Here is a 23,408-nt window from a genome sequence, read left to right as displayed (position 1 = left end):
AGACGGCCATTGCTTGTGCTTATTTGGATAGAGGTGCAGAAGATCCAAAAATAAGATGAAGGGGAAATAAGAGAGGAGCAGAATTTCGATGGATTGAAGTTTTGGCTCATCTCCTAGCAGTTGTTGTCCATGTCTCCTTATCCTGCAAGTTGGCACGTGAAAATTTCTTTCAGTTCTTTAACCGAAACCCCGTTCGTTCACAACAGGCCTAAAGGCCGTGGAGAATTCTGTGCCGGATTTTCAGGTGTATCAGACTGAACCCGAGTGAAGCTAAGAACAAGGAGAAGTGCAATATATGCCGAAGATGGAGTTTTACCATACAATAGAAACTTACAAGCTCGAGTTAGTTCTCAGAAGCCGTTTAAGAGGCAAACTTTCCTAAGGGCTGTGAAAAAGTCGAAATGATTGTACTGTTGCTGCATGCAAGTGTGTAATTCAAATGACTTCCGAGTTGATCCAAGAAAATAGTATGGGTCTTCACCATCGACAAAATTGCCTTCTTCACAGAAACAGGACGTGAAATGTCATTGAGCTCGAGGTAAATACATGTACTGCAGAGTATCCTTGCCAAGAATTTCATTATGGTACAAAGCTATATCGAAGATTACCAGCTATTAAAGGAGGTTATCGCAAAATCATAGCAGGACTCGTGACTCCATTACTGCAGATTGTAACAGCTTATATTTCGTGGATAAGGAAAATTTTTGTAACTGGGGACTTGTCGAATGAAACGAACAAAAATTGTAATATTATTCAAGTAAGTAGCACTTTACAGAAACAAGTAGATGAAGATTTCCGAAGTACTTAAGAAACTTTCCCACCTCAGAAAAGAGGATCAAAAGAAAAATCTTATTGTCATTGGCCAGCATCCACACACATTAGTTTTCTATACAAATTCCATATTTCCAGGAAGTCCTCAAGAAGGACAACAAACAAGTGACTCGGGATGATCTTGACAGCTCTCATCTCCTTGGCTGAAAGTTCTCCTGCTCTTCTCTTGGCCCGTTTTCCCCAATTTTCATCTTCGTATCATCTCTTTACTTCACTTTCCTGAAATATGGCACGAATTCATATCAATTCTCCTGAGCACCTTCCTACATTTATGGAATTGATATCAAGAGTTAAAGAGAGTTTGTCCACGTACCAAAGGATCTCTTGCAATGGAGCACTGCCTCATAGATCGAGCTATCGGAGTCACAAGACCTTCTCCAGTAGTCGACAGATGACGTCGAGCTCATCCTGGGAGAAGAGTCTGCTGGATAAACACAGTTCCTGCTCGCCTGAGTTCTCGAATTCTCTCTCTTGGAACTCGATTTGCATCTTCGGATAATTCGACACACGGGTCTAAATAACTGGAAGTACTTATGGAACACTTGCTTCGACAATGTTGCGCACCTTCTCAGTGAAGGTGAGCGGATTTTATTCACGGAGGAACAAAATTTAGCAGGATGAGTAGAGGGCGGCATAGTAGAAGAGGAGTCGAACTCAGCTTCATAAGACTTGATCTTCAATGGATCTGCAAAAATGGGCAAGACATAACCGCCTGAAAAGAGCTCATCTGCATGAACGAGCGTAAGAGGAGCCTGTGATGTTGGGAAATCGAACTTGAAATCATGGGAGCTTGATCTCTGGTAGAATCTTTTGGATGGAGTTAACCTCGGGTCCATCTCGATGAAGGAAGCTTCATCGGCCGATTCAAAAGAGGCTCCGAGGGAGCTGTCGAGGCCTTCCTGAGACGGCTTGAGGTTCACTAACCAGCTGTACGAGAAGCTCTCAATGGTGAGAGGCTGAGACGCATCCATTGCCGTCACCCCCGTTTTCGGATTCGAAAAGAAAGCAGAATTTCAAATGACAACAGCAGAACACACTCAATGGAACTTATGTGCAGTCTTTTGTGTGTGTCTTGTGTTTGTGTGGGAGTTTGTGCTTATATATTATCCCAATATCCTCTGCTCAACAGAGGTATGTATGTGTGGTTGTCTGAGATGAGACAATGAATTTAAATTATTGAAAAAGAGAAAAAGGAAGCAGAACTGTGAACCCCACAATCACCCAAGATGTCACATAGCAAGTAAAAATGTTTAGGTAGACTTAATCTTATGCTAAACAGACAACCTCTGCTTTTACCTTTAAAATCATTCTTTTATTTTCCCCCTTTAGGCTTGACGAAGAAGATGCTTTCTTTCCCGGACCGGCTTACTGTACGGAGAGCCTATTGAAATATATAAATCTAAAAGACAAGAAAGATTCTTCCGTATGAAGCTGTCTTCATGGAGTAAACAATTCCTAGTAACAAGGACCCAATAATTATGCTTCCAATGTTTATTGAGATGCAATATTAAACAAAGCAGGGGAAATGAAAAACAAAGAGCATGTGTCCTTTAGAAAGCTGATTCATGCATCCAAGTCACACTGGTTCCTTGTATGCTTGTTATTTCCGGGTTAGGGGCGCCTTATCTGAGAGGATGATCAAGCCTTCCCGATGTTTCTGTTTCTTTTTTTTTAATTATTATTTACAAGGAAAGACCATGAGCTCAGTACATGGAAATGAGAGCAAGTTAAAACGGCACGTAGTCCTAGTAGTGAGAATCAAACCAAAAACCTCTTGGTTGGCAGGTCAAAGCGTGTACTTCCCCTCTCTCTCACGCCTTCCCAATGTTTACGTCCTAACATTTGTGAACTAAATCTAATGATAGGTTATTTTATGAATAAGTGCTGATAAATGCAACTACAATAGTTTAATCAGCAGAGCAAATCAGTCAATAAATTAATGTAAGTGGGTCTTATGATGCTGATAAAGCAAGAAGCATGCCATCATACCTATTCTACTTCCAAGTTAGTTTAAACTGAAACATCATAATAGCCTTAGGTTTGTGTTTGTTTACAACTTAATTAAATAAGTACTTAAAAGTTAGTTACGAGTTAGTTACATGGGAAAATGAATAGGATAGAAAGAGAAAGATAAAAGATAATGGGCTTATCTATTGAGTTAGAATCCACTTAATGAGTAAGCAGAAAATTTCGACTTAATAAAATAAGTCATTTTTCACTTATGCTCTCTATTCCGCACAAAATATTTTCTCACTCTTATCGTTCATACTATCTTCCTATACATTTCTATCTTTTAACTGATTAAGTGTTTAATTTTTAAGCACTTAGTTTATCTAAGGTATCACCTTAGAGTACTTTAAACGTCAAAATGTACGGTGTCGGAGAAACATTATAATTAGCAGCATATACTGACCAATCACCCTTTTCCATAAACAGAAACCTTGCAATTTTGGAAATGTTAATCCTGCAAATTTACTGCAGTAGGCAGACGAATCTCAAAGGCCAGAGCAACGGATAAAATCACATGATGTTTTCTAGCAGCAAGTGCGCAGACAGATCTCGTCCTTGAGTTCAGCAATCCGGATGGAAAATAAACCAAGGAGAAAAGACAAAATATCACCAGAGTTTTAATGGCAAGGAAATCTCGAGCTTTTACAACCACTAACGGTCTGACTGATGGTGAGATGGAATCTTTTCCTCTCTCCCTAGTTTAAATATTGCTGCGAGGAAGTTGTGTCGTTATCGTGCAAATGAGCCTAGCCATCATTCACAAGAAATTTACGAAGGGCTAGTTAGACAGAGGGTACCCCAGAGCTGTCGGCAAATGAAATGGACATAAACTAAGGTTTCAGGGACAAAAAGCTAGCAGTGAAAATGACCCAAAAGGCAGTTGGTCCCTCTAGTGTTGTCCCCTTTAGAGACACCAGGCAATTTATAGGAGATTCTAAACATTCACAAAAGCAGGATTCAGTTCCAAACAGAATGTTTGCTTCATAATGCACTAACTCGTCATCATGAAAAATGAACTTTGGCTGATGTGTACGAAAGCAACTTAGAAAAAAGAGTAATTGCAGAATAACTTACCCCAAAAATAAACCAGCTTTGACAATCGCCAAGTCAATGTCGCGTTACTTCGAGCAGTAGACACCTTCTATATCTTGGTATCGCTTCGTGGAAAATAATAGCAAACCGTAGTGGTTTGGTTTTTCTCAAAAAGGTGACCAGACACAGCATTGACACAAAAACTACTCGGGCCTTCAGATGATCACGAGACAAATCGATAGAGTACTCAAAATTGCAGCAATAACCCCACTGTTTTTCCTGACAATCTTGCACAGTAATATTATAGCGCCAAACAAACTGGAAATATTGCAGCACCCACAAAATTTTCATACTTCATAGAGGCAAGGCTCCAATTCAAACATCATTGAGAGCAGGAAAAGGGCATAAAATACATTCAGGCACATAGACTACAGCATTTTTGTACTTGATGTCAAGAATGTACATTTCCAGAGTATCTATTTCATCAGATCTAAGAATACAAAGGCATTCCAGAGGCTATGCAAGAGCATTGATGCAAGCAAGTTCCTCGACCGGGTAAAGACAGTGCCCATCACAACTCCAAGGAAAATGAGTGGCAGCATTCTCTGCATGTTGAAATGAGCCAACGCAAAAGCTAGAGAAGTGACCAAAATTGAGCACCATACGGGCATGTATTTTGTCAAAGAAGGGAGAAGGAAGCCACGGAAAACTATCTCTTCCCATATTGGGGCACAAACTGAGACTACTATAGCATATAGTGCCATTGCCACAGGATCTCGTGCAACGATTGATTGCTCCACGCTTGAGACAGAGACGGGCGTAGAGGGAAGAACTGGCACTAAATTAAGGTTGAACTGAGATAGGCGGTTGACCAGAGGGAACATGAGGCAGCCAAGACAGACATCAAAGTGCCATTTTCCACGGAGACTGAACCGGAACCAATCGGAAGGGAGTGGACGGAATCTTGCTAGGCAGCAATGAAGGATTGCAATTCCAGCAAGACCTTCAGCCACGTCAGTCAGGAGACTGTATAGTGCCTGGCCCCTGTACGTTAGGGTTTCTTTTCGGAACCCCACTATATGAGCTATGAAAGGAATGATCCATGATCCTACAAACCAGAAGGAAGCAACCCAGAGAAGCATTACCTGCATTACCAAACAATTACTACCGATCCAACTTCAAGATCTATGCAGTACATTCATATTCAGTACAATAGCCAGCATAAGTGGGGTTTTACTAACAGAGAATTATTACCAAAAGTTCCTTCTATCTATGACCTTCAATAGAAGTTGAAAACAAGCTTAATTGACGAGTGATGGTGAAGAAAAACTGGCCAACTCCAAGATTCATTAATACATTCATATTCCAAAAATTAGCCAGCACAGGTTGGATTCGACTTTCAGGTCCAAACCTCAATATAGCATCATTACCACAAATTCCTTCTATCTAAGACCTTCAATGAAGTTTAAAACAAGCTTGATTAACAGCTTATGGTGGATACAAGCAGACCAACTAGAGACTCGCTCCATGTCTGTTTTCAGCAACCTGATCAGTTTTTACCTCTTTCATTGTGAGTTGTTCTATTATTTTATCAGCGAGGCTGCTCTTTTTCTGGTCTGATGAGGTTATTTCTATAACCAAAGATGATGAGACTTTTCAACTACTATGTTCGTTTTTCCCCCTCTTTCCTTTTGTGGTACTAGATAGGTGAGTGATGGGTTCATCATTATCTTTGATTTTAGAAACATATTAGAAGTCTGAGTTGCAGCTCATGGTGACACTGAATCCGTGGGTCTGGATATGAACTGATGGGGAATGTTCTCCATGATATAAGCTATCTCACAGCGTGAGAATTTTGGACATTACGTGCCGCGCAGAATCAGTCTTTATATAGACCCAAGATTCCAAGTGAATAGCAATATCTTTTGACTAGGTAATAGAGCAACTATATCCAACTATACATGATTCCTGATAAGTGACCGGAAGATTTGCTCCTATAGTTCTATTTGCAAGCTTCTGTAGGTTGTGGATTCTAACTTCATCTTTCATAACATTTCCAAGGACTAAAGATAATTACTAGCTAAAACTTTCAACTAATACAGGAGAGCATCAAAGTTCTTCTTAACCCAGGAGATAATGCCTGGTCTGGAAATTAAGCTTAATTCTAGTATAGGCTATTACTTAAGTTCAGAAGTGCTTTACTAAAAGTTTGAACTATGACCAAATTCACCGGCGCCTTTGTTTTTCCAGTCAGCGAGCGCAGACATTTTGTGATAAGCAATGAGTAGAAAAGAATGCAATAAATAAGAGTTAATTCCTCAAATGAATAGAATTATTGAAAACGTATAAGGAATTGTCTTATGACACAAATACCTCAAATGCAGAATAAAGTTTAACAAGCATAATTTTTAAATGTCATATAACTATATAGAGAAGATCAGGCAGGGCAGTGAAGTAGACCTGCAGAATTGTGCTTGCACTCCATGGCACCATCCACGGCTTTGCATTGAAGATTGCAGTAGAGACCTGAGACGTATGTAAGTTGATTAAAAAAATCATCCAGAACCTGGCAAGTCTAACTCTTTTGGAATCACAAATATCAGCCTCCCCAAAGGCCACCCCACAAGAAGATTAAAACATACTGGTGGCATCACTTAAATGTCTTTTGATCCACCTAATACATGAAATACTTTAGAAGAATTATATCTCATTAATCGTGTTCATATGACAAGAGTACCAAGTAATTATGGATAATTAAAGTTTGTATCTAAAATCTACATGACATTAGTCAATTGTGGGTTTACATAGAAAAACTCCCTAATTCATGATCTGTCTACTATGTTGATGATCCTGGGAAATACTGCAGCCCTACCAGAAATCCCAACCAAAGACCATAAAATACTTGATATCAATCTCATACAACCTTTGAGGGGAGAAAGAGTTGCTGAAGAAGTATTACCTCCTGAAGACTAGAGAACCAGTCTTTTCTCTTATCGTTCCAATCATCAAGATTGTGTTTCGCCAACTCTGCCAATTCCCTATCCTCCACAGACTCGAACTCGGTTTCGGGAATTCCTGAAGAATACTCATCATGCTGAAAGCACGAAAATTTCCATCTCTTCAAGACGAATTTCGAGTCACGTGAAAAAAGCTAATCACCAAAACTTCGTGAGCTATAAGATACTTCTGCTTCTTGGCTTAACAATATCCTAACCGACTACAAACGAAAAGTATATGCCTAAGCAAAATATTGAACAAACCCAGTTGACATTTGAATCATTCTTGAATCGACCAAAGCAAACTGTTCAGCGATGAAACTCAAAGGGCTCAAGCTAAGCTTTGCACAGCTAACTAATACAATATCAAACTCCATTACTATCCGCTGTTTCAGACGGCGGCTAAACTGAGCAAAGCAATCTCTTTACAAATCCGGGAGCTCCAAAAATTCGGACTTCAGAATCATAATCCTATCGGGGTCGATGCAGAGAGCTTACATGCTTCGAGGAGATAGATGAAGAGCCAATTGGAGCCAGCGAGCGACGGTGGAGGAGATAAACCGAGCTGCTTGAATGAGGTCTCAAGGCCCTAATCCTGGCCCTAGGAGGACGAAGAGGGGGCGGAGGAGGGGAGAGAGCGTTGCAGCAACAAGGGCCCGGCATGGTGGCAGCACCCATGGGACTCAGAGAGCTGCAGCTTATTACGCATCAGTGGCCGATTAAATTCCTCAGCAACAGAATGGAGGACGGCGAAGTGAAGAAGAAGAAGAAGAAGAAGAAGAAGAGGAAGAAGAAGCAGGTGGAGCTGGGTTGATTGGTAGCTAGCTTGAACTCGCCGCTATGGCGGAGCTACCATGCTGCCAGTTGCAGGTAGGAGAAGGAGAAGGGAGCAGATAATTTACATATTATATGTAAATTCTATTTTCCACCCTAATGTTTTCTATTCTATCCTCTTTGCACCTTATAGTTTGCAATTAAGTCGTTTGTACCCTTTGTACAATTTTCTCGGTACCATGAAGTCCACACGACATGAGACCAGTCTGCACTTGAAGCACGGATAAAGTCCATACATGGATTCTTTTTCTGATAGATGTCCATATATGGATTCTACTTTACAAGAAATCCCGAGCGAATGTAAAATTTTGGTCACAAGTAATCATAGCGGCATGAATTCCATCAACACGTGGACTTGCTTTTGAGTATTTATGAGGCAAATTGTGAACTTCGTGAAGAGCCGAGCCAGAGCTAGAAGTACGATGTCTCGATATTCAGGGCATGAAATCAACAATACATAAAAATCAAAGATTTTGTGAGTATTATTTATCTACTTCACTAAGTAACACTCAATTAGAATCCTTTAAAGTGAAAAATTACTTCCATATATTTTCACTTGTAGACATTATGATTGGTTGGTTGTTATTTTATCAACGGTGTACGAGTAATACTCAATTAATATTTTTTTTCTTGAAATTAGGGTGAATAGTGAGTCAAAGCAAGACTTTAGGGGTGGGCAAAAGAGATGCATTGGAAAAGCAGTCCACGTTCTTTTAGGCCCATCCATGGGCATCCGAGCCCGGCCCGTTTTGGGGTCTTGGAGTGATATATGGGCTCTCGGGGCAGCCTAATCTGGGTTCGGCTTACGGGGCCCACTTGACGATAGAGGAGAGAATTGGAGGAGAGGAGGTTCGACGATGAGTCATATTGGTGAGAATTGACTAAAAAGATCCTCTTGGTTTCAGGTCGAAATCCGGATATCACGACGTCGCACCTTCTCTTTCCCGATCTCGACTAGTCGAACTGGGAAAAAGGTATTTAGAGATCACTTATATCCATACAATATGAAGTGTATCATCATCATAGATGGTAAAATTTGCTTTGCATGGCATATTATGAAGATATTCCTGTCCTTTCGAGAAGAATTGATCTTAATTCTTCGTTAATTCATTATATGTACGGAATATGAATAGACAATACCAAGAAATGCACCATGGTTGCCCTTTGTGTGAAAATCTCGACATGCTTGAATTGATAACTTGCTAGAACGTAACACATGGATAGTAGTCAATATTAGCTTAGCACAAAGTCAAAGAGCAGCCTTCAAATAAGTCATCATCCTTAATAAGTCATACTAGTAGACGCCCTTGTCAACATATCTTGACCTTTTATACCCCCAAACATGGCCCACGCACCGTCCTTCCCCTCGAGTACGCAAGTAACGTAAGCATCATCAAGTAACGTTCATGTACGTTCAGATGAAGTCGAGCCACGGTTCGCATGAAAAGGTTGCTTTGTCTGATATATATTAGACTCCATATGGATCTCAATCGGGCATCGCCCGGATAGGTTTGTTAATTCTAGTCGAGATCAAAAAACGACTCGGCATTAATCATATGAAAGCCTTCAATGAACGTGAACGAAAACATAAGTACGTAACTACTAAGCTTCGGCACTTAGATGTTTCATGGAACGGCGGCAAGCGCCTACGTGTCTCTCCGACCACCGGCCCTTCGGCCGGTTGCGCTGTTAACACGTGCCACATTCTCCAAGTTCTATATATTGCTCCGCCAGCCGGCCAGACATTTCGGTTGCTAGATTTTCAAAGTTTAGCTCACCCACCAAATGTGCACGTGTCAATTCCATGCTACTCGATATGTTCTGTTCTTCTCATTGAATGAAACCCGATCTCCACCGAGAGGTGTAGCATGATTGATAAATTGCGTTTTATGTAGGCTGATTTTGATTATAGTATAAAAATTTAAAATTCAAAAGTTAATATTTGAACGAGAATAATCTCAATTAATAGAACGAGAACAAAACGTGATAGAGAAAAAAAAAATTGAACCCTCTCCACATCTGTACCAGAGAACTCACACTCTCACTAATATTTCTGTAATTACATAAATGTCTATATATATATATATATATATTATGAGCTTCAGCTTGTAATAATGTAATCCTGTATGCTCTTTTACGTTCTCATGGCTACTTCTTCTTCCTCCTCCTCCTCCTACTCTTCTTTGCTTGTGGTGTTGTGGATTTATGTCATGGGAGCATGCATTGGCGGATGTGGCGTGGCTGGTGAGATCAGCTTGGGTTCGAGACTACGTGCGAGCGCAAATGAGGCGTGGGTTTCGGAAAACGGGACCTTTGCCTTTGGCTTCGCCGGCTCGGGTGAAAAGGATCGGTACCAGATAGCTATATGGTTCGCGCAACTTCCGGGAGACCGGACAGTTGTTTGGTCCCCTAACAGGTAATGTCCTGGGTTCAACCGGCCTCATCGATACGGTACCTTTCCATTTTGAGAAGATATAGGATGCATATATATGTCTCTAGTCTTTACAAAAGCTTCTGCAGGTTGTGAAAATATCCGAAAATTTCACTCTCTCAATCCTCTCGACATATATTATAGAAACTCCCCCGTTGGCAAAGACGCCATCTTGGAGCTCGACGGTACCGGCAACCTCATCCTCACCGATGGAGCCGCCACGGTATGGACCTCCAACACATCCCGCATTGGCGTCAGGGCCGCCTCCATGTTGGATACTGGCAACTTCGTGCTCTACAACTCCACCGACCTCCCGGCGTGGCAGAGCTTCTCTCACCCGTCTGACACCCTCCTCCCTGACCAGCCACTCACGGTCTCGATGGAGCTAATGTCATCCGTCTCCAGCCCGCAAGGTGGCTACTACACCCTCAAGATGCTCCAGCAGCCCACCTCCCTCAGCCTCGCCCTCACCTATAACCTGCCGCACGGCGGTGTTGTTGGGGCTGAGCCATATGCCAACTACTCCTATTGGATGGGGCCTGATATATCCAATGCTACTGGGGACGTGACAGCGGTCCTCGGTCAGGATGGGAGCCTTGGGATCGTCTATGGCGACTCATCCGGTGGGGCGGTCTATGTGTATAAGAACAATGACGGCCGTTCGGGCTCAAAGCAGACTGGCTCGGTCCTCCGGAGGCTGACCCTCGAGAAGAATGGGAATATGCGGCTGTACCGGTGGGACGATGATGTGAACGGGTCTCACCAATGGATCGCGGACTGGGCGGCAGTCTCGAACCCCTGCGACATAGCGGGAATCTGTGGGAATGGCATATGCACGCTAAGCAAGAGCAAGACAAACGCCTCATGCAAGTGCCTTCCCGGGACCTCAAATGACCAATCAACTGGCCTATGTTTGGAGGACTCCTCGTCGATTGGAAGCTGCAAGTCCGGAGCGGGGAACCGGACGACCGACGAGTTCAAGACCTCGACCGTGCAGCAAACGAGTTACTACTTTATGGAGGATTCGGTGATTGCGAACTATTCCGACATCGAAACTGTCTCAAAGTGCGGTGATGTTTGCCTCTCGGATTGTGACTGTGTTGCCTCTGTGTATGGGCTCGATGAGGAGCAGCCCTACTGTTGGGTACTGAAAGGGTTGGACTTTGGGGGGTTCGAGGACCCGGGCTCGACCCTATTCGTGAAGGTCCGGTCCAATGGTTCGGGGTCGTCGGGCGGCCTTGGAAGTACCCAAAGGAAAGTCGTGGTACTTCCCATTGTTACAATCATGGTGATTCTCATTGGGCTCCTCTGCTCATTGCTGTACTACAATGTCCATAGAAGGAGATCCTTAAGGAAAGCCATGGAGAGCTCCCTGATGTTCCTGTCAGGCGCTCCGATGAATTTTAGTTACCGTGATTTGCAGATCCGGACGAGCAACTTTGCCCAGCTGCTCGGAACAGGTATGTTGATTTTCCTTGCCAAAACAGAGGAAATAGGACAAGAAATGGTGAGATTTTGTTCAACTGTAACCGATTTGGTTCGTGATGTTGCAGGAGGATTTGGGAGTGTTTATAAGGGAACATTAGTGGATGGCACTTTAATCGCGGTGAAGAAACTCGATCGGGTTCTGCCTCATGGAGAGAAGGAATTCATTACTGAAGTGAACACGATCGGCTCAATGCATCACATGAACCTGGTTCGACTTTGTGGCTACTGCTCCGAGGGATCACAGAGGTATGTAATTCCTGGCTAGGGCATTCGGTTCTCGAAAGTATTTCCAGGTTCTTGAACTCTTTGGTAATCGATTCACAGGCTTCTTGTTTATGAGTTCATGAAGAATGGTTCCTTGGACAAGTGGATTTTCCCCTCGCGTAATTCCTCTGATAGACTCCTAGATTGGGGAACCCGGTTCCAGATAGCCCTAGGAACAGCGCAAGGGATCGCATACTTCCATGAGCAGTGCCGAAATAGGATCATACACTGTGACATAAAACCTGAGAACATTTTGCTCGATGAGAATTTCTGCCCCAAAGTCTCCGACTTCGGGCTAGCTAAGCTGATGGACAGGGAGCATTCCCATGTTATGACGATGGTAAGGGGAACAAGAGGCTACTTGGCCCCGGAATGGGTCAGCAACAGACCGACAACTGTAAAGGCCGATGTTTATAGTTACGGGATGCTTCTACTGGAGATTATCGGCGGTCGGAGAAACCTCGACATGTCCTTTGATGTGGAGAACTTCTTCTACCCCGGGTGGGCCTACAAGGTAACCTTTTCGAAACCAACAGACTATAACTAAATTTAACTACTTTTGGACTCAGAAACCGATCACTCATGTCTTGTCTTCAGGAGATGACGAATGGGTCAGCAATGAAAGTGGTGGACCGGAGAATGGAGGGATCCGTGGAGGAAGAAGAGTTGATCCGAGCTTTGAAAGTTGCCTTCTGGTGCATTCAGGACGAGGTCTTCATGCGCCCGACAATGGGGGAAGTGGTGAAGATGCTGGAAGGATCGATGGATATCAATATGCCCCCAATGCCTCAGACTGTCCTGGAGTTGGTTGAGGAAGGACTAGACCAAGTTTACAGGGCAATGAAGAGAGAATTCAACAATTTCAGCTCTTTTACTATCACGAGCCACCTATCGACGTCAAACGCCACGTGTAGTTACTCTACCATGTCTCCTCGATAATCGAGAAAACCGGCTCGGTCTCGATCCAATCATCTCTCATCTAGTACAGGTCGGTACCCACCGTGTAACATTATTAGTATTAGGACCTGTCTCTTGTTCAAGAGTAAGGATCACTGAACTGTATCCATGGAATAGACATCCAGAAGGTATTATTAAGAGCAAGAACCGAAGTGTGACATATCGACATACCAAGATAGTCTATAGTAGTTTTAATGTTGTAGTTTATTGTATGATAGAGTAATTCACACATCGCTCTTAATCAAGGAACTGTATCCGGTAAGGTCATCATAGTACTCAGACCATAGCATGATGCCTCCGTACTTAGCTGAACTCTTGATGGATGGAAGGATGCTAGAGGTGAGATCTCCCGTGGGAACGAAGCCGCTTCCAGCAGCCTGAGGTGCAGCAGGCAGTCCTAGGAAAATCTCTTTGGCAGGAATGGCCGAAGTCCACTACTTCCAGGAATCCTCGATGTTTGCCACATTTCCCGGGACGTACTCACATAGAGTGTTGTCGTACGCATAGGGGAAGGACATTGGGGAGCTGCAGTCAAGTACACTTTCTTGCCCCTGCTGCTGTACCCAGGCAGGAACCTTGCAAGGTCATCTCGCTGGGACCACCTGCGATGTCAAAATCAATCCCATCTAGATAGCGTCTCCAAGCGGGCGGGATGAGTTGTGGCCTCCTAGGAAATTGTTCCAAAGGCAAGTTGGGACTTCCTGGCAGTTTCCGATGAAGAGAGGCCATAGTACCCGGCCTGACCTCCAATCAAGAGCATCACCTTGATGCCTTTCTTCTGGCAAGACTTGATCTGAGAGCTCAGCGCGGTGCAAGCACCAACTGACGGGTCACAGTGCCCCGCCAGGTTCGGCTGAGGTTCCTGGCCTAAACCAACTACTGGAAGAAAAGCCAGCTTCACAAACTTATAGTCCCCTGACGTGCAAGTCTCAGACAGGGTGCCCTCATTCCCGTTCTGGCCCCAGTAGATGGCGATCCCAAGTGGCACTGGACCCCACTACCGCCAGAATGAGCAACGCCAGGGATGCTAATTCCACAGAAGCGGGAAACCTCGAAGCCATTTAAGAGGCAGGTTCAAGCTGATTATCTCTAACAGTAACTCGAACACGTTTTTTGCTCGGTGCTCAGAGCGATATTGAGGCTCTGTTTATGTAGTTGTCAGTCCAAATGGCCTCCAACAAGAAGAGACAATCCTCGTATATAATAATCATGTTTGCAGATTTGATATGTTCCTCTTCTCCCCAACGTATGAGGCAAAGCAAGAGGAATTCTCCCTTGAGCCCTGTCACCTTCTGCAAATTTCAAGAGCTCTGTTTCAATTTGCCAAGTCGCATATTAACAGTTGAGCTGGAAGGATATCTTCGGGCAATTAAAGAACAGACGAGTTCACATTCCGGCTTAAGAGTTTCAAATTGAAATTTTGTTAGGATTGGGGAACAGGTCCGAGTTTCCTGTGCATCAAGAAAACATATAGATCGCAATAAGTTACTCGTTGAGGCTAGTCACATCTTTCTACATCATCTTACAAGATCTTTGAGCAAAAAAATGACCTGATCGTGTTGGCGTTTAATGCTACGGCTTCAAGTTAAAACAACAAATGCATGTATATTTGATCTTGTGGAATGAATTCCTTTTGGTGACACCATACACTCTGAAGAGTCTTGCAATTCAAGTGAATCTTATGGAAAGTCATCCAATTCTTTTTATGTTCAAAAGGTCACGCCATGAAGTAGTTTAAGGACATCGGTACAACAGCCAGAAATTAGGGTAAAGATACGTGAGTCCAATGAAATTAGTCACAGGTTTAAGTCTTTCAATGAAGCAAGCGTTCAAACTAATGCTTTTTTCTGATGGTATAATATGTACTATAGGTTGCTGTGGAACAGAAAAACCGCATAAGAATGAGAAAATGCATCGTTAATCCTCGTCATTGGCATCGAACACCACCCTCAACCTTCTCCTGTTGATAGACACTTGGGCTGCTGATGCATCCAGGGACAAATCATCGTCTGAATCATCCAGCTCATCTTCCAGTTGCTGAGATGATGAGGCACCTATGGGTTCGATAGGTGATTCAGGCCTGCCAGTGGCAATTCTATCAGTCATTTGAACTTCGTTATTGCCTCCAGAGTTAATAACATCTCTCAAACCAATAGCTTGTTCTGTGCATTCAATTTCTAAATCACTGGGCTGGTTCGATCCATCCCTGATAAAAGAAAATGATACATTAAACCCTGGGGACATCTTTGATGCAGCATTGATCACTACATATATGTACGTGCGCGCACACACATATTACTTCTCTGTAATTGCCATCAGAAGCAAAGCAAGATTAAATTTCTCGAGTTAACTGTACCTTTCTATCACATCTTCTGTTATCACATCTCCGGAGCTTTCGTCTATTTGTCCTCTCCCAGATGAAGAGGCAGTAAGCTCTTCATTATTTGACTTCTTGGCCTTCTTCGGCTTTTTGGGGAATGCTTGACTTCTCCTGTTTAATAAACATGCAGGAAAAGTTAGTTCATGGTAAAAGAACAGAAGGAATAAACGAGTCTAGTAAGGTAATTATATAAATCTTGAAAGCTTCCCTCACGAAAAATGAATTCACAGATGTAACAATACATTTCATAACAAGTAACTCAGGCAAAAGACCAGAATCAGTAAGTCATGTCAAAGGCTTACTGAAAGATAGAGCTTAGAAGTTCCTCATCAGAGTCATCATTCCCTCCCAAATTCTGGTTCTGCGACTCTTTATTTTCCAACGATTTGCCCCTGTAGTAAAGAATCACTGTATTAGCACATTACTTTGCAAAACTAACCCTATGAAAAACAAGAATTTGCCATGATGAAGATTAAGCATGGATGCTTCATAAAACCAATCTCAAGGATGACTCACGGTCATGATCATACTTTGCAACAAGAGACTTTTTTTTTTCTCCTTTGATGGCTGAATATAGTATATGATGCATAGTGAAGGATAAAAGAAGATTCAAACATAAGAGGCAACCGATGATTAGATTTTAAACAAGAGGCAAGTTTTGAATATATGAAGAGTGGATGCATTAGAAGAGTAGCCAAATAATATAATACCCAAAAAAAAATGATAAAAAAGAATTGAAGGAAGAAAAGGGATGGTACTAGAGATACCTGAGCCTCAGGGAGAGCAGTGTTTCATTGTCCGAATCCTGATTGTCACTATCAGAATCACTAAGATTCTTGTCTCTCAAATGCAAGCCATCTCCAGTCTTCTCGCGCCTAGGAACTTGTAACCCAAGTTGCTTTAGTTTGCGAGAAATTTGAGCAGTTGTGAATGTTCCATTATCACCATCCAATGCCTTTGCTATCATATAACTGCATCTCTTATGGTCCTTGAACCTGGAGCAATGTGGCATTCTATAAGTTGAACACCGAGCATCACGTAATCCAAAACAAAGGAGAAGACAACTTTTTCTAGTCTGCCGAGATAAGCAATTTAATGGTGGAAATGCTCACTCCTCAAATAGAGTTCTTATCCTGGCTTCCTGATCTTCGCTCAAGGCAGATATCCTTTTCCTCGTGTGCCTAAAATGAATCATTAAAGCACCAAAATTTCAGCAGGACATTTTAAAGCAAAATTAGTAGCTTAGGAAGTGAGATTTACAAAGAGAAAGTAAGAAAAATGTTGTCCTTCGAGCACATCATAAAATGGCATGACTGTTCTGCCAAAGACAAGCATGAGGGTGTACTTACGAAGGGTGCCTTTTTGAAGCCTCTGCCAGATTATCTGAGTTGAGAGAACCATTTTCCGTTTCCTCTGCATTTCCCTCTTCTAAAGGTTTCTTACGTCCAGAAGAAGGGGAACGCATCCTTTTCTTTCCTGTGACTTTTAATCCTAGCTGCTTAAGCTTGTTCATAACTTGAGCTGATGAAACTTTACCATCAGAATCTAGGGCTTCTGCAATCAGTTGGCTACACCGCTGGTCATCTTTGAATCTATAAAATAAAAAATGTAAAAAAAGAAAAAGAAGAAAGCAGTCAGAAAATGTCAAGGATAATTACCAAAAATTATCATCGCAATTTCAAATGCTTTCAAGTGTTAAATGCAAATTCAATTTCGATACTTTTTTTTAGGGGCTAAAGGTAGATGCTGGTATTGTGATCAAAATACACTTACTTGTCATAGAGATCCCTAATTTTCGTCTCCAGGTCACTGTTCAAAACCAATCTTTTCCTTTTCTTGTGAACCCGTTCAGATTCATGTCCTGGGTCTCTACTTCCACTGTCATGAGCCATTTCTATCAGCTTACTCTTTGATGACAAAATTGCAAATTAAATCATCGCTTTGATATCATACCTGTCAATATCACCATCTGAAACAATGGCTATTTCTGGTGCTTCATCACTGTGCATTTCGTTTCTGGAAAATACAGAAGTCAGATCTTTCAATTACCACTAATTTATTTATAAAGGAAAAAAGAAGCCCCCATTCTCATCTACAATACGGCAACTTAAAGTTTGAATCAGTGGAACATATTTGCAAGACTTCCATGCATAACAAGATCAAAGGACTTATGATGTATCAAAGATCATGGAAAACTTCTTACGTCTGAGGCCCTAAATTATAGGAAATGACAACATCAGCTTCATCATCACCCAAGGCATCTGCCATGCTTCGCTGGACCCATCCTGCAGAATGCATAGGCCTGGTTTCTCCATTTAAAACTCTTTCATCCTTTCCAATTTGTTTCTTTAGATTGCCAACCTCATGCAATAAGTTTTCGGCATTGATGTGATGGCACTCTCTGCGGGTCTTTGAGAAAAGAAGTTCCACAAAAAGCAGAGGCTGATTTTTCAGCTTCCTAAGCATTCTTCTCACCAAATCCGTCAGAAAGTCTACTATGCTCGCATAATCCTTGCTTGAATGAGACTTCTGCTCGACCAGTATCTCGTGAAATATAGTCAGGAGAGATAACTGAAAGGAGTTTAAGATTAGACAACATGTTAGGGATTGTTGGAATTTAAATATCACTTTTTCGTATTAAACAGAAGTAAAAACCTGATATAGCATTGGGGAGAGCTCGAGATCATCTGAAATCTTCCTCAGGATGGATATGAGATGATGGTTAGTATCAGCAGAGTTGCTCTTGTAAAACTTCAGCAACCAGCAGAGGTTATGGATAATGCTGTTATTTGCGAAAGCTGATACCAAGGTGGATACATGGAAATCAACTTCATTGCAAGCTATTGACTGCTCATCCTCAGAAGAATCACTGGTCTCAGCACCGAAATCATTTAGAAATTCTGATTTCCCTGTTTGTAGTTGGCCACCCTCGTGTTTCTCTAGCTCTGCCGCAGATGTATCAGGCTTGTCAGGGACACCAGCCTCAGGAAGCATACTCGTCCCTCCTTCACTGTTGAGATTTTCATGCAGTGTGCCTTCTTTGTCATTTGCTGAATGTTCATCATTAGATATCGCTCTCTCTCTCTGCTGTGCAGCATGCTCCCCTAAAGTTGCTGCTTTTTTTTCTGTTTCAATTTTGTCACTCAATTTCCTCTTTCTGCTCTTTCGCGATTTTTTAGAAACCTTCATCAAAGGATAATTAGTAGATGAATTCTTGTTAGACAGTTCTGAATATATCAAGATACTTGCTAAATAGTAAGGAATTTACTTTTCAACATAATGTATTATTCGATACCTAAAGCATTATATTGAAAAAAGTAAGAGAGTCTATTATAAGTTGGATACTAAATAGTAAAAAACTCATTGTTCTTGAGAGCTCTTGAAAAGTTGTTTCTTTTTCTTTTTCTTTTTTGATGGATAATAAGAATTCATTTATGAGTGAAGAACAAAGTACACAGGTGGTATACAAAGCGCCTCATCATAAATGAGTTGAAAGCAAGAAGAGAACAAAGAAAAAGAAGAAAACAAGGGACCTAAAACCCTTGAAAATTTGTTTCTTAAAGGATGCTACTGTTGGTAGCAGCTCTCATTGGAAAAGGATGGATTAGCTACCACCAAGTTTATTGGAAGCAGTTGAAAGAACTACAGCTGGGGGCCATATGGACATATATCCTGTAGAGGATCAACAGGTCGAACCTCTGTCCTGGCAAGAATAAACTTAGCTGACTACCACCAATATAACCACAAATTTTCCCATTGTCAAATAATATGATCCATTACATACCCTTAATGTGCCACGATCTTGGAGTCGCTCCATAAGCCTGACAATCATATAAACCATTTCTACCAAATCTGCAAGGTTGCTGATAACAGAGGAAAAAACATATAAATGACCACTGCGAAGAATCAAGCAAGAAAGCACCCAAATATACCCTCTAAATCTCCATCCTGTGGCTAAGCTTTAAGATCAAGGAGGTGGAGATCATTCATACAAGTATCAGACGTAAATTGTTGTTGGTTATAATTGATCTATGAATTGTATGATTAAGAAAGATCAACTGACAGCTGCAAGAATAATCATGAATGCAACTACTATAGAAAATGGTCACTAGAAATGCTATTCAGGAAAAAGCATGGAATTGTCATTATTTTACTATTTGCTGAGTTGCGGGCAGTGTGAGTATACTGGAAAATTAAAAGTCAGCAGAAAGTGGAATGGATGAGGAAGAAAAACCTTCTGGGTTGTTTGTGCTCATCAAATGATTTGATAAGATTTAGAAGGAACTGGGTCATCCCTTGATCAGTCTGGTCATAGAATAGTTTGTAAAGGAGAATGCGAGCAGTTTGAGGCTCCCTAGAATTTTCTGGCTGCAATTTAAGCACCAAATTTAACATTTTGACCTGCATCATGAACATGAGTTTTTTTCAGAGCAGATGTACAGAAAGGGCACAGTGAAAAACAAAAATCTAGTCTCTTCCACAATTTGATATTATCAGAACAACAGTATTCCACTATGTTTAGAAAATGTTGAAACAGAAGAATTTTGTGTTACCATTGCTTTCAGAAGTGATCCTGATGCAGCTAGAAACTCATAGTCCTTCGTCTCCTTCAAGCTATCAAATGCATCACGCCACCTCGAAATCACTAGAAGAAACATTGATTCGTTCATGGATGCTGCAATTGGCCCACATATATTGCCTTTGAAATTTGTGCTATCTTCGGAATTGCTGCTGTAAGATGTAGAGCTGTCTACTCCGGTATTTGACTACAATGTTGCAAATTATCAGAAAATGAAATGGACATTCAGAAAATGAAATGGACATTCAGAAAATACTTATGAGGAAATGAGGAATGAAAATATCTGAGCATTCAAATCCTACCTTTGATGCCAAAGATTTGTGGTACTGAAAAGAAGTGACAAATTTAGCAAGCTTGAAAAAGTTTACAATGTCACTCTTCTGAACCTGAAGATGTTCCCTATCAATATCCTCACGTATTGACTGCATCAAAACTGGCAGGAAGTTGGCTCCCCAAATTAAATATTTGCACTACATGGAAAGCAAAGTAAAACAAGCAGATGCACTACTTGCCACATATAACTTACCATTATAACCTCCAGAAAGGAACTGGTTCACAAAATCATGGAGCAACTCCAATATATTAGCCGTCACTAGGGGCACAGCGCCATGGTCCCACACAATCTTTTTTGTCGATCTCCGGGAGATTTTATCAGATTTCAGGAATGATTCACAGGGACCAGGAGTAGGGTTTCCTTTAATTATTGCTTTATTACCATCCTGCCAAAAGAAGTGAGCTCAGCAAAAAATGATTTAGTCCGAAGTTGTGCACTAGCTATTGACTTCTTTCTGCATACCATGGTAAATCGTGCAAATGTTCCACTAAACTGTGAATGTCGACTGGAAGTGTGTAGTCTGGAAGACCTTCTTTTGTCTTTCTCCTCATTTATGATTGACCTGAGACTACTGAGAGAAGATTTGGTGTCTCCATGCCCCTATAAATTTCCATCCATTGATCAGGACATGCATGGAAGTGAAAATTCAAAAAGTTATTGCAACAAGATACCAATAGGAAGAAATCCACAATTTCAATCATAGGAAGAAAGCTATTCTTTTTTTCTAGTTAAAATAACCCTCTATAACAAAATTTCTTAATTTTCGTTTGATTAATGTGCAGATAGGAGATAGCTTTTCAAGAAAACAAACCTTGAGACCCTTCAAGCGTGCTGTCGCAACCAAGTCTGGATCTTGACCCAGGAACGCATAATGAAAAATTTCCAGCAGAAGCAAGTTATCTTGACGGAGGTAGCTATGAGACTCTCCGACATGTGGAGCTATGACAAGAATTAAATCCATCACATTTTCACGAAACAGGAGCTCCATGAACTTATCCCTCAGCGACAACATTTGACAAGCAGACCCTGCAGCCTTCTGATGCGGCGAAATGTCCTGGACAGCTAGTAGGTTCCGAAACAAAGTAAGCACAAGTTGCACCAATTTCCAGTCCTCTTCTGTGAATGCTTCACTGGAAGGAATTGGGACAAAAAGGAAAGCAGCCATCAGTAATTAGCATTGGTATTGGTATTGCTCAAATGGAGCAGTGACATTTTAGCAGGTCTGAGATGAGTTCAGTTACTAGGATACAAGTTTGTGATAAGTTGACAGGAATTCTACCGACCTTTCCAAATTTTCAAGAGAGCTTTCGAGAAGTGAAACTATCACCGCAACAGTGTCACTTAACGTAACTGCAGACTTCAATCCCCACAAATATTCTATCTGCTGGGGAATATCAGAAGACACAGGCTCAATGGGCATAGTAAGAAAAACCAAAACCTTAACTGCGAACAAAACAAACAAAAGGTTAGACCTTTATAGGATTCCCCTCAATCAAACACTCAATTCCAGGCCCGGGCTAAGGTACCTGCATTTAGAACCAGATTACGGTCATCCTGGCAATGCTCGATGATCGGTATCAAGTCCTTAGACGAAGTGTTCCATTTGCAGACTTGCTTGAAAACCTGTCTGCTCTGTGGATCATCCCGCCGGAGAAACCTCAGCAGATCCTTCAAATTATCTGCCCAACGACAGATTGAGAGAGAGAAAAGAAGCTAAACTTAGGCATGGCAGTCCACAACCGCATCAAATTCTCATCACACCGGCTGCCACACGAAACTAATTGAAGAACTGTAATCAGAAGCAGCATGATTCGTGACAGAGTAACACAAACCTAGGCAGTACTGGCCCTTCTTGTAGCCGACGCGGTTGCCATTGTTGTCCTCCTTGACGTCTCCAAGACCGGCGCAGATAGCAGATAAGCCCTGCATGTCCATGGCTGAGTGCTCCGGTTGCTTCTCCGGAGCCTATCTCTCCGATGAGAAGAACGCCAGCGGTGGGGTTGCAGAGAGGAGGAAAAGGATTGGGGAGGAGTAAGACAAATGAGAGAGAGACGGCGGCAAATTGTCATCAGATGAAATTTTCCCGCGCGTTATAGGGGCAGTTATTCAGTGCGTCAAGGCTCACGACATCATCCTGCAACCTTTATTCAGAAAAAGTATAATATTGCAAATTAGTCCTCAAGCTTTTGCTTCCTCTTCATTTCATCCTTGAAGTCATAAAATATTCACAGTGGTCCTCTGATGAGTGTGCATGAATACTGAATATACTCAGAACCAGTTGGGATCTATCCCTTAGGATAGAGTCCGGGTAACTCCAATTGAAAATATGGTAGGATCCTGATAGTAATTTAAGGAATTCGTGAAAATAGATTTTGATTCCAGTTCCAACATACATGATACTACGAAACCGATAAACTTATATATTTTTTAAAAGAAATTTTTTTTGTCATCTATGTGCTTTGTCAGTAACTACAGAATCCTAATAAAAGTTTATTTGCTATGTCTACTGAGGAGAGCTACATCATCCTTTTTTTTGGTTAAATAGTTACATAATTTTTTAGTTGCATATTTGATTTGTCTACTATATAATTCTAAAAAGAGCTACATAATCCTTTAGTTCTATGGATTGATAAGATCCGATTAATCTATATCGACATTTATATGTTTTGCGTAATTGTAAATGAGATATTATTTATTTTATTTATTGTGTTTGAAGAAAAAAAATTTGTAGGTTCCAACATGATATCCGGAACTTGTAGTATAATTCAGGTTTCGAGTAGGTTTTCGATTCCATGTTCCAATGGGGTATGGTCCGATTCAAAAATCTTGAAATATGTCCCTCACAGGATATGATACGGTACCGTGAAAAAAAAAAGGGGCACTCAGACCCCGCACACCCCTATTCGATATAGCATTGACTATTGAATTATCGATCACAGATCACGTTGTTGGTATTTAATTTGCAGGTCATTGTCTTCTATGTCGATGGGTGAGCTAACCAAACTTTAAGATCTTTTGGTTAAGAATATAAGCGAACACATTCCGATGCAGTAATTAAAGAATATGTGTTGTACGGATTATGAAAAATGTCGAAATATGCATCTTATTAATATAGAATTCAACTAGTGCGAGGAAAATAAGACCGAAATATTGTATTGAGTGGTAGTTTTAAGCTAGCTAAGTACGGCGGGAACGAAGTATGTGTAGAGCACTTATCCAATATTCGACCAGATCGAACCCCCGAGACTAAAATTGACTCCACTAAGCATTTG

At 41.5% G+C, this 23,408-nt stretch overlaps 4 protein-coding genes and 1 pseudogene across 8 annotated transcripts; 1 reads left to right on the top strand and 4 right to left on the bottom strand.

Moving 5' to 3' along the window:
- Window positions 1–726: 726 nt before the first annotated feature.
- Window positions 727–1,975, bottom strand: LOC116203072 (probable membrane-associated kinase regulator 6). The gene is made up of 2 exons (XM_031534737.1): window positions 1,145–1,975; window positions 727–1,050 (listed from the first exon to the last, which is right to left on the bottom strand). Exons 1-2 carry the CDS (start codon window positions 1,800–1,802, stop codon window positions 1,043–1,045), a joined length of 666 nt encoding a protein of 221 aa, XP_031390597.1. The 5' UTR covers window positions 1,803–1,975; the 3' UTR covers window positions 727–1,042.
- A 2,214-nt stretch (window positions 1,976–4,189) lies between these two features.
- LOC116205303 lies at window positions 4,190–7,753 on the bottom strand. Of its 2 annotated transcripts, none has more exons than XM_031537867.1 (4): window positions 7,368–7,753; window positions 6,833–6,991; window positions 6,334–6,399; window positions 4,190–5,018 (listed from the first exon to the last, which is right to left on the bottom strand). In XM_031537867.1, exons 1-4 carry the CDS (start codon window positions 7,545–7,547, stop codon window positions 4,350–4,352), a joined length of 1,074 nt encoding a protein of 357 aa, XP_031393727.1. In that variant the 5' UTR covers window positions 7,548–7,753; the 3' UTR covers window positions 4,190–4,349. The 2 variants fall into 2 exon arrangements, with proteins under 2 accessions (XP_031393727.1, XP_031393728.1); XM_031537868.1 differs by having other exon boundaries at window positions 6,833–6,967; window positions 7,368–7,752.
- Window positions 7,754–9,710: 1,957 nt separating this feature from the next.
- On the top strand, window positions 9,711–14,047 carry LOC116203960 (G-type lectin S-receptor-like serine/threonine-protein kinase At5g24080). Of its 3 annotated transcripts, XM_031535956.1 has the most exons (6): window positions 9,711–10,119; window positions 10,279–11,594; window positions 11,688–11,868; window positions 11,947–12,400; window positions 12,484–12,874; window positions 13,090–14,047. In XM_031535956.1, exons 1-5 carry the CDS (start codon window positions 9,830–9,832, stop codon window positions 12,823–12,825), a joined length of 2,583 nt encoding a protein of 860 aa, XP_031391816.1. In that variant the 5' UTR covers window positions 9,711–9,829; the 3' UTR covers window positions 12,826–12,874; window positions 13,090–14,047. The 3 variants fall into 3 exon arrangements, with proteins under 3 accessions (XP_031391816.1, XP_031391815.1, XP_031391817.1); XM_031535955.1 differs by lacking the exon at window positions 13,090–14,047 and having other exon boundaries at window positions 12,484–12,987; XM_031535957.1 differs by lacking the exon at window positions 13,090–14,047 and having other exon boundaries at window positions 9,986–10,119; window positions 10,224–11,594; window positions 12,484–12,987.
- LOC116203964 lies at window positions 13,030–13,904 on the bottom strand (annotated as a pseudogene).
- A 558-nt stretch (window positions 14,048–14,605) lies between the features above and the next one.
- Window positions 14,606–22,197, bottom strand: LOC116203959 (protein timeless homolog). Of its 2 annotated transcripts, none has more exons than XM_031535954.1 (20): window positions 21,969–22,197; window positions 21,663–21,815; window positions 21,420–21,579; window positions 20,948–21,266; window positions 20,599–20,736; window positions 20,329–20,521; window positions 20,105–20,235; window positions 19,777–19,989; window positions 19,458–19,624; window positions 19,008–19,086; window positions 17,879–18,406; window positions 17,427–17,794; window positions 17,177–17,239; window positions 16,997–17,101; window positions 16,573–16,815; window positions 16,336–16,404; window positions 15,991–16,218; window positions 15,526–15,615; window positions 15,200–15,334; window positions 14,606–14,923 (listed from the first exon to the last, which is right to left on the bottom strand). In XM_031535954.1, the coding sequence occupies exons 1-20, from the start codon at window positions 22,069–22,071 to the stop codon at window positions 14,761–14,763; spliced, it is 3,648 nt and encodes a 1,215-aa protein (XP_031391814.1). In that variant the 5' UTR covers window positions 22,072–22,197; the 3' UTR covers window positions 14,606–14,760. The 2 variants fall into 2 exon arrangements, with proteins under 2 accessions (XP_031391814.1, XP_031391813.1); XM_031535953.1 differs by having other exon boundaries at window positions 14,606–15,049; window positions 21,969–22,196.
- Window positions 22,198–23,408: the final 1,211 nt, after the last annotated feature.

This window comes from Punica granatum, chromosome 4 (assembly GCF_007655135.1).
Source record: "Punica granatum isolate Tunisia-2019 chromosome 4, ASM765513v2, whole genome shotgun sequence".
Taxonomy (NCBI): Eukaryota; Viridiplantae; Streptophyta; class Magnoliopsida; order Myrtales; family Lythraceae; genus Punica; species Punica granatum.
Note: the sequence above shows the minus strand (reverse complement) of the source record. Positions and strands in the feature narration are given on the sequence as shown.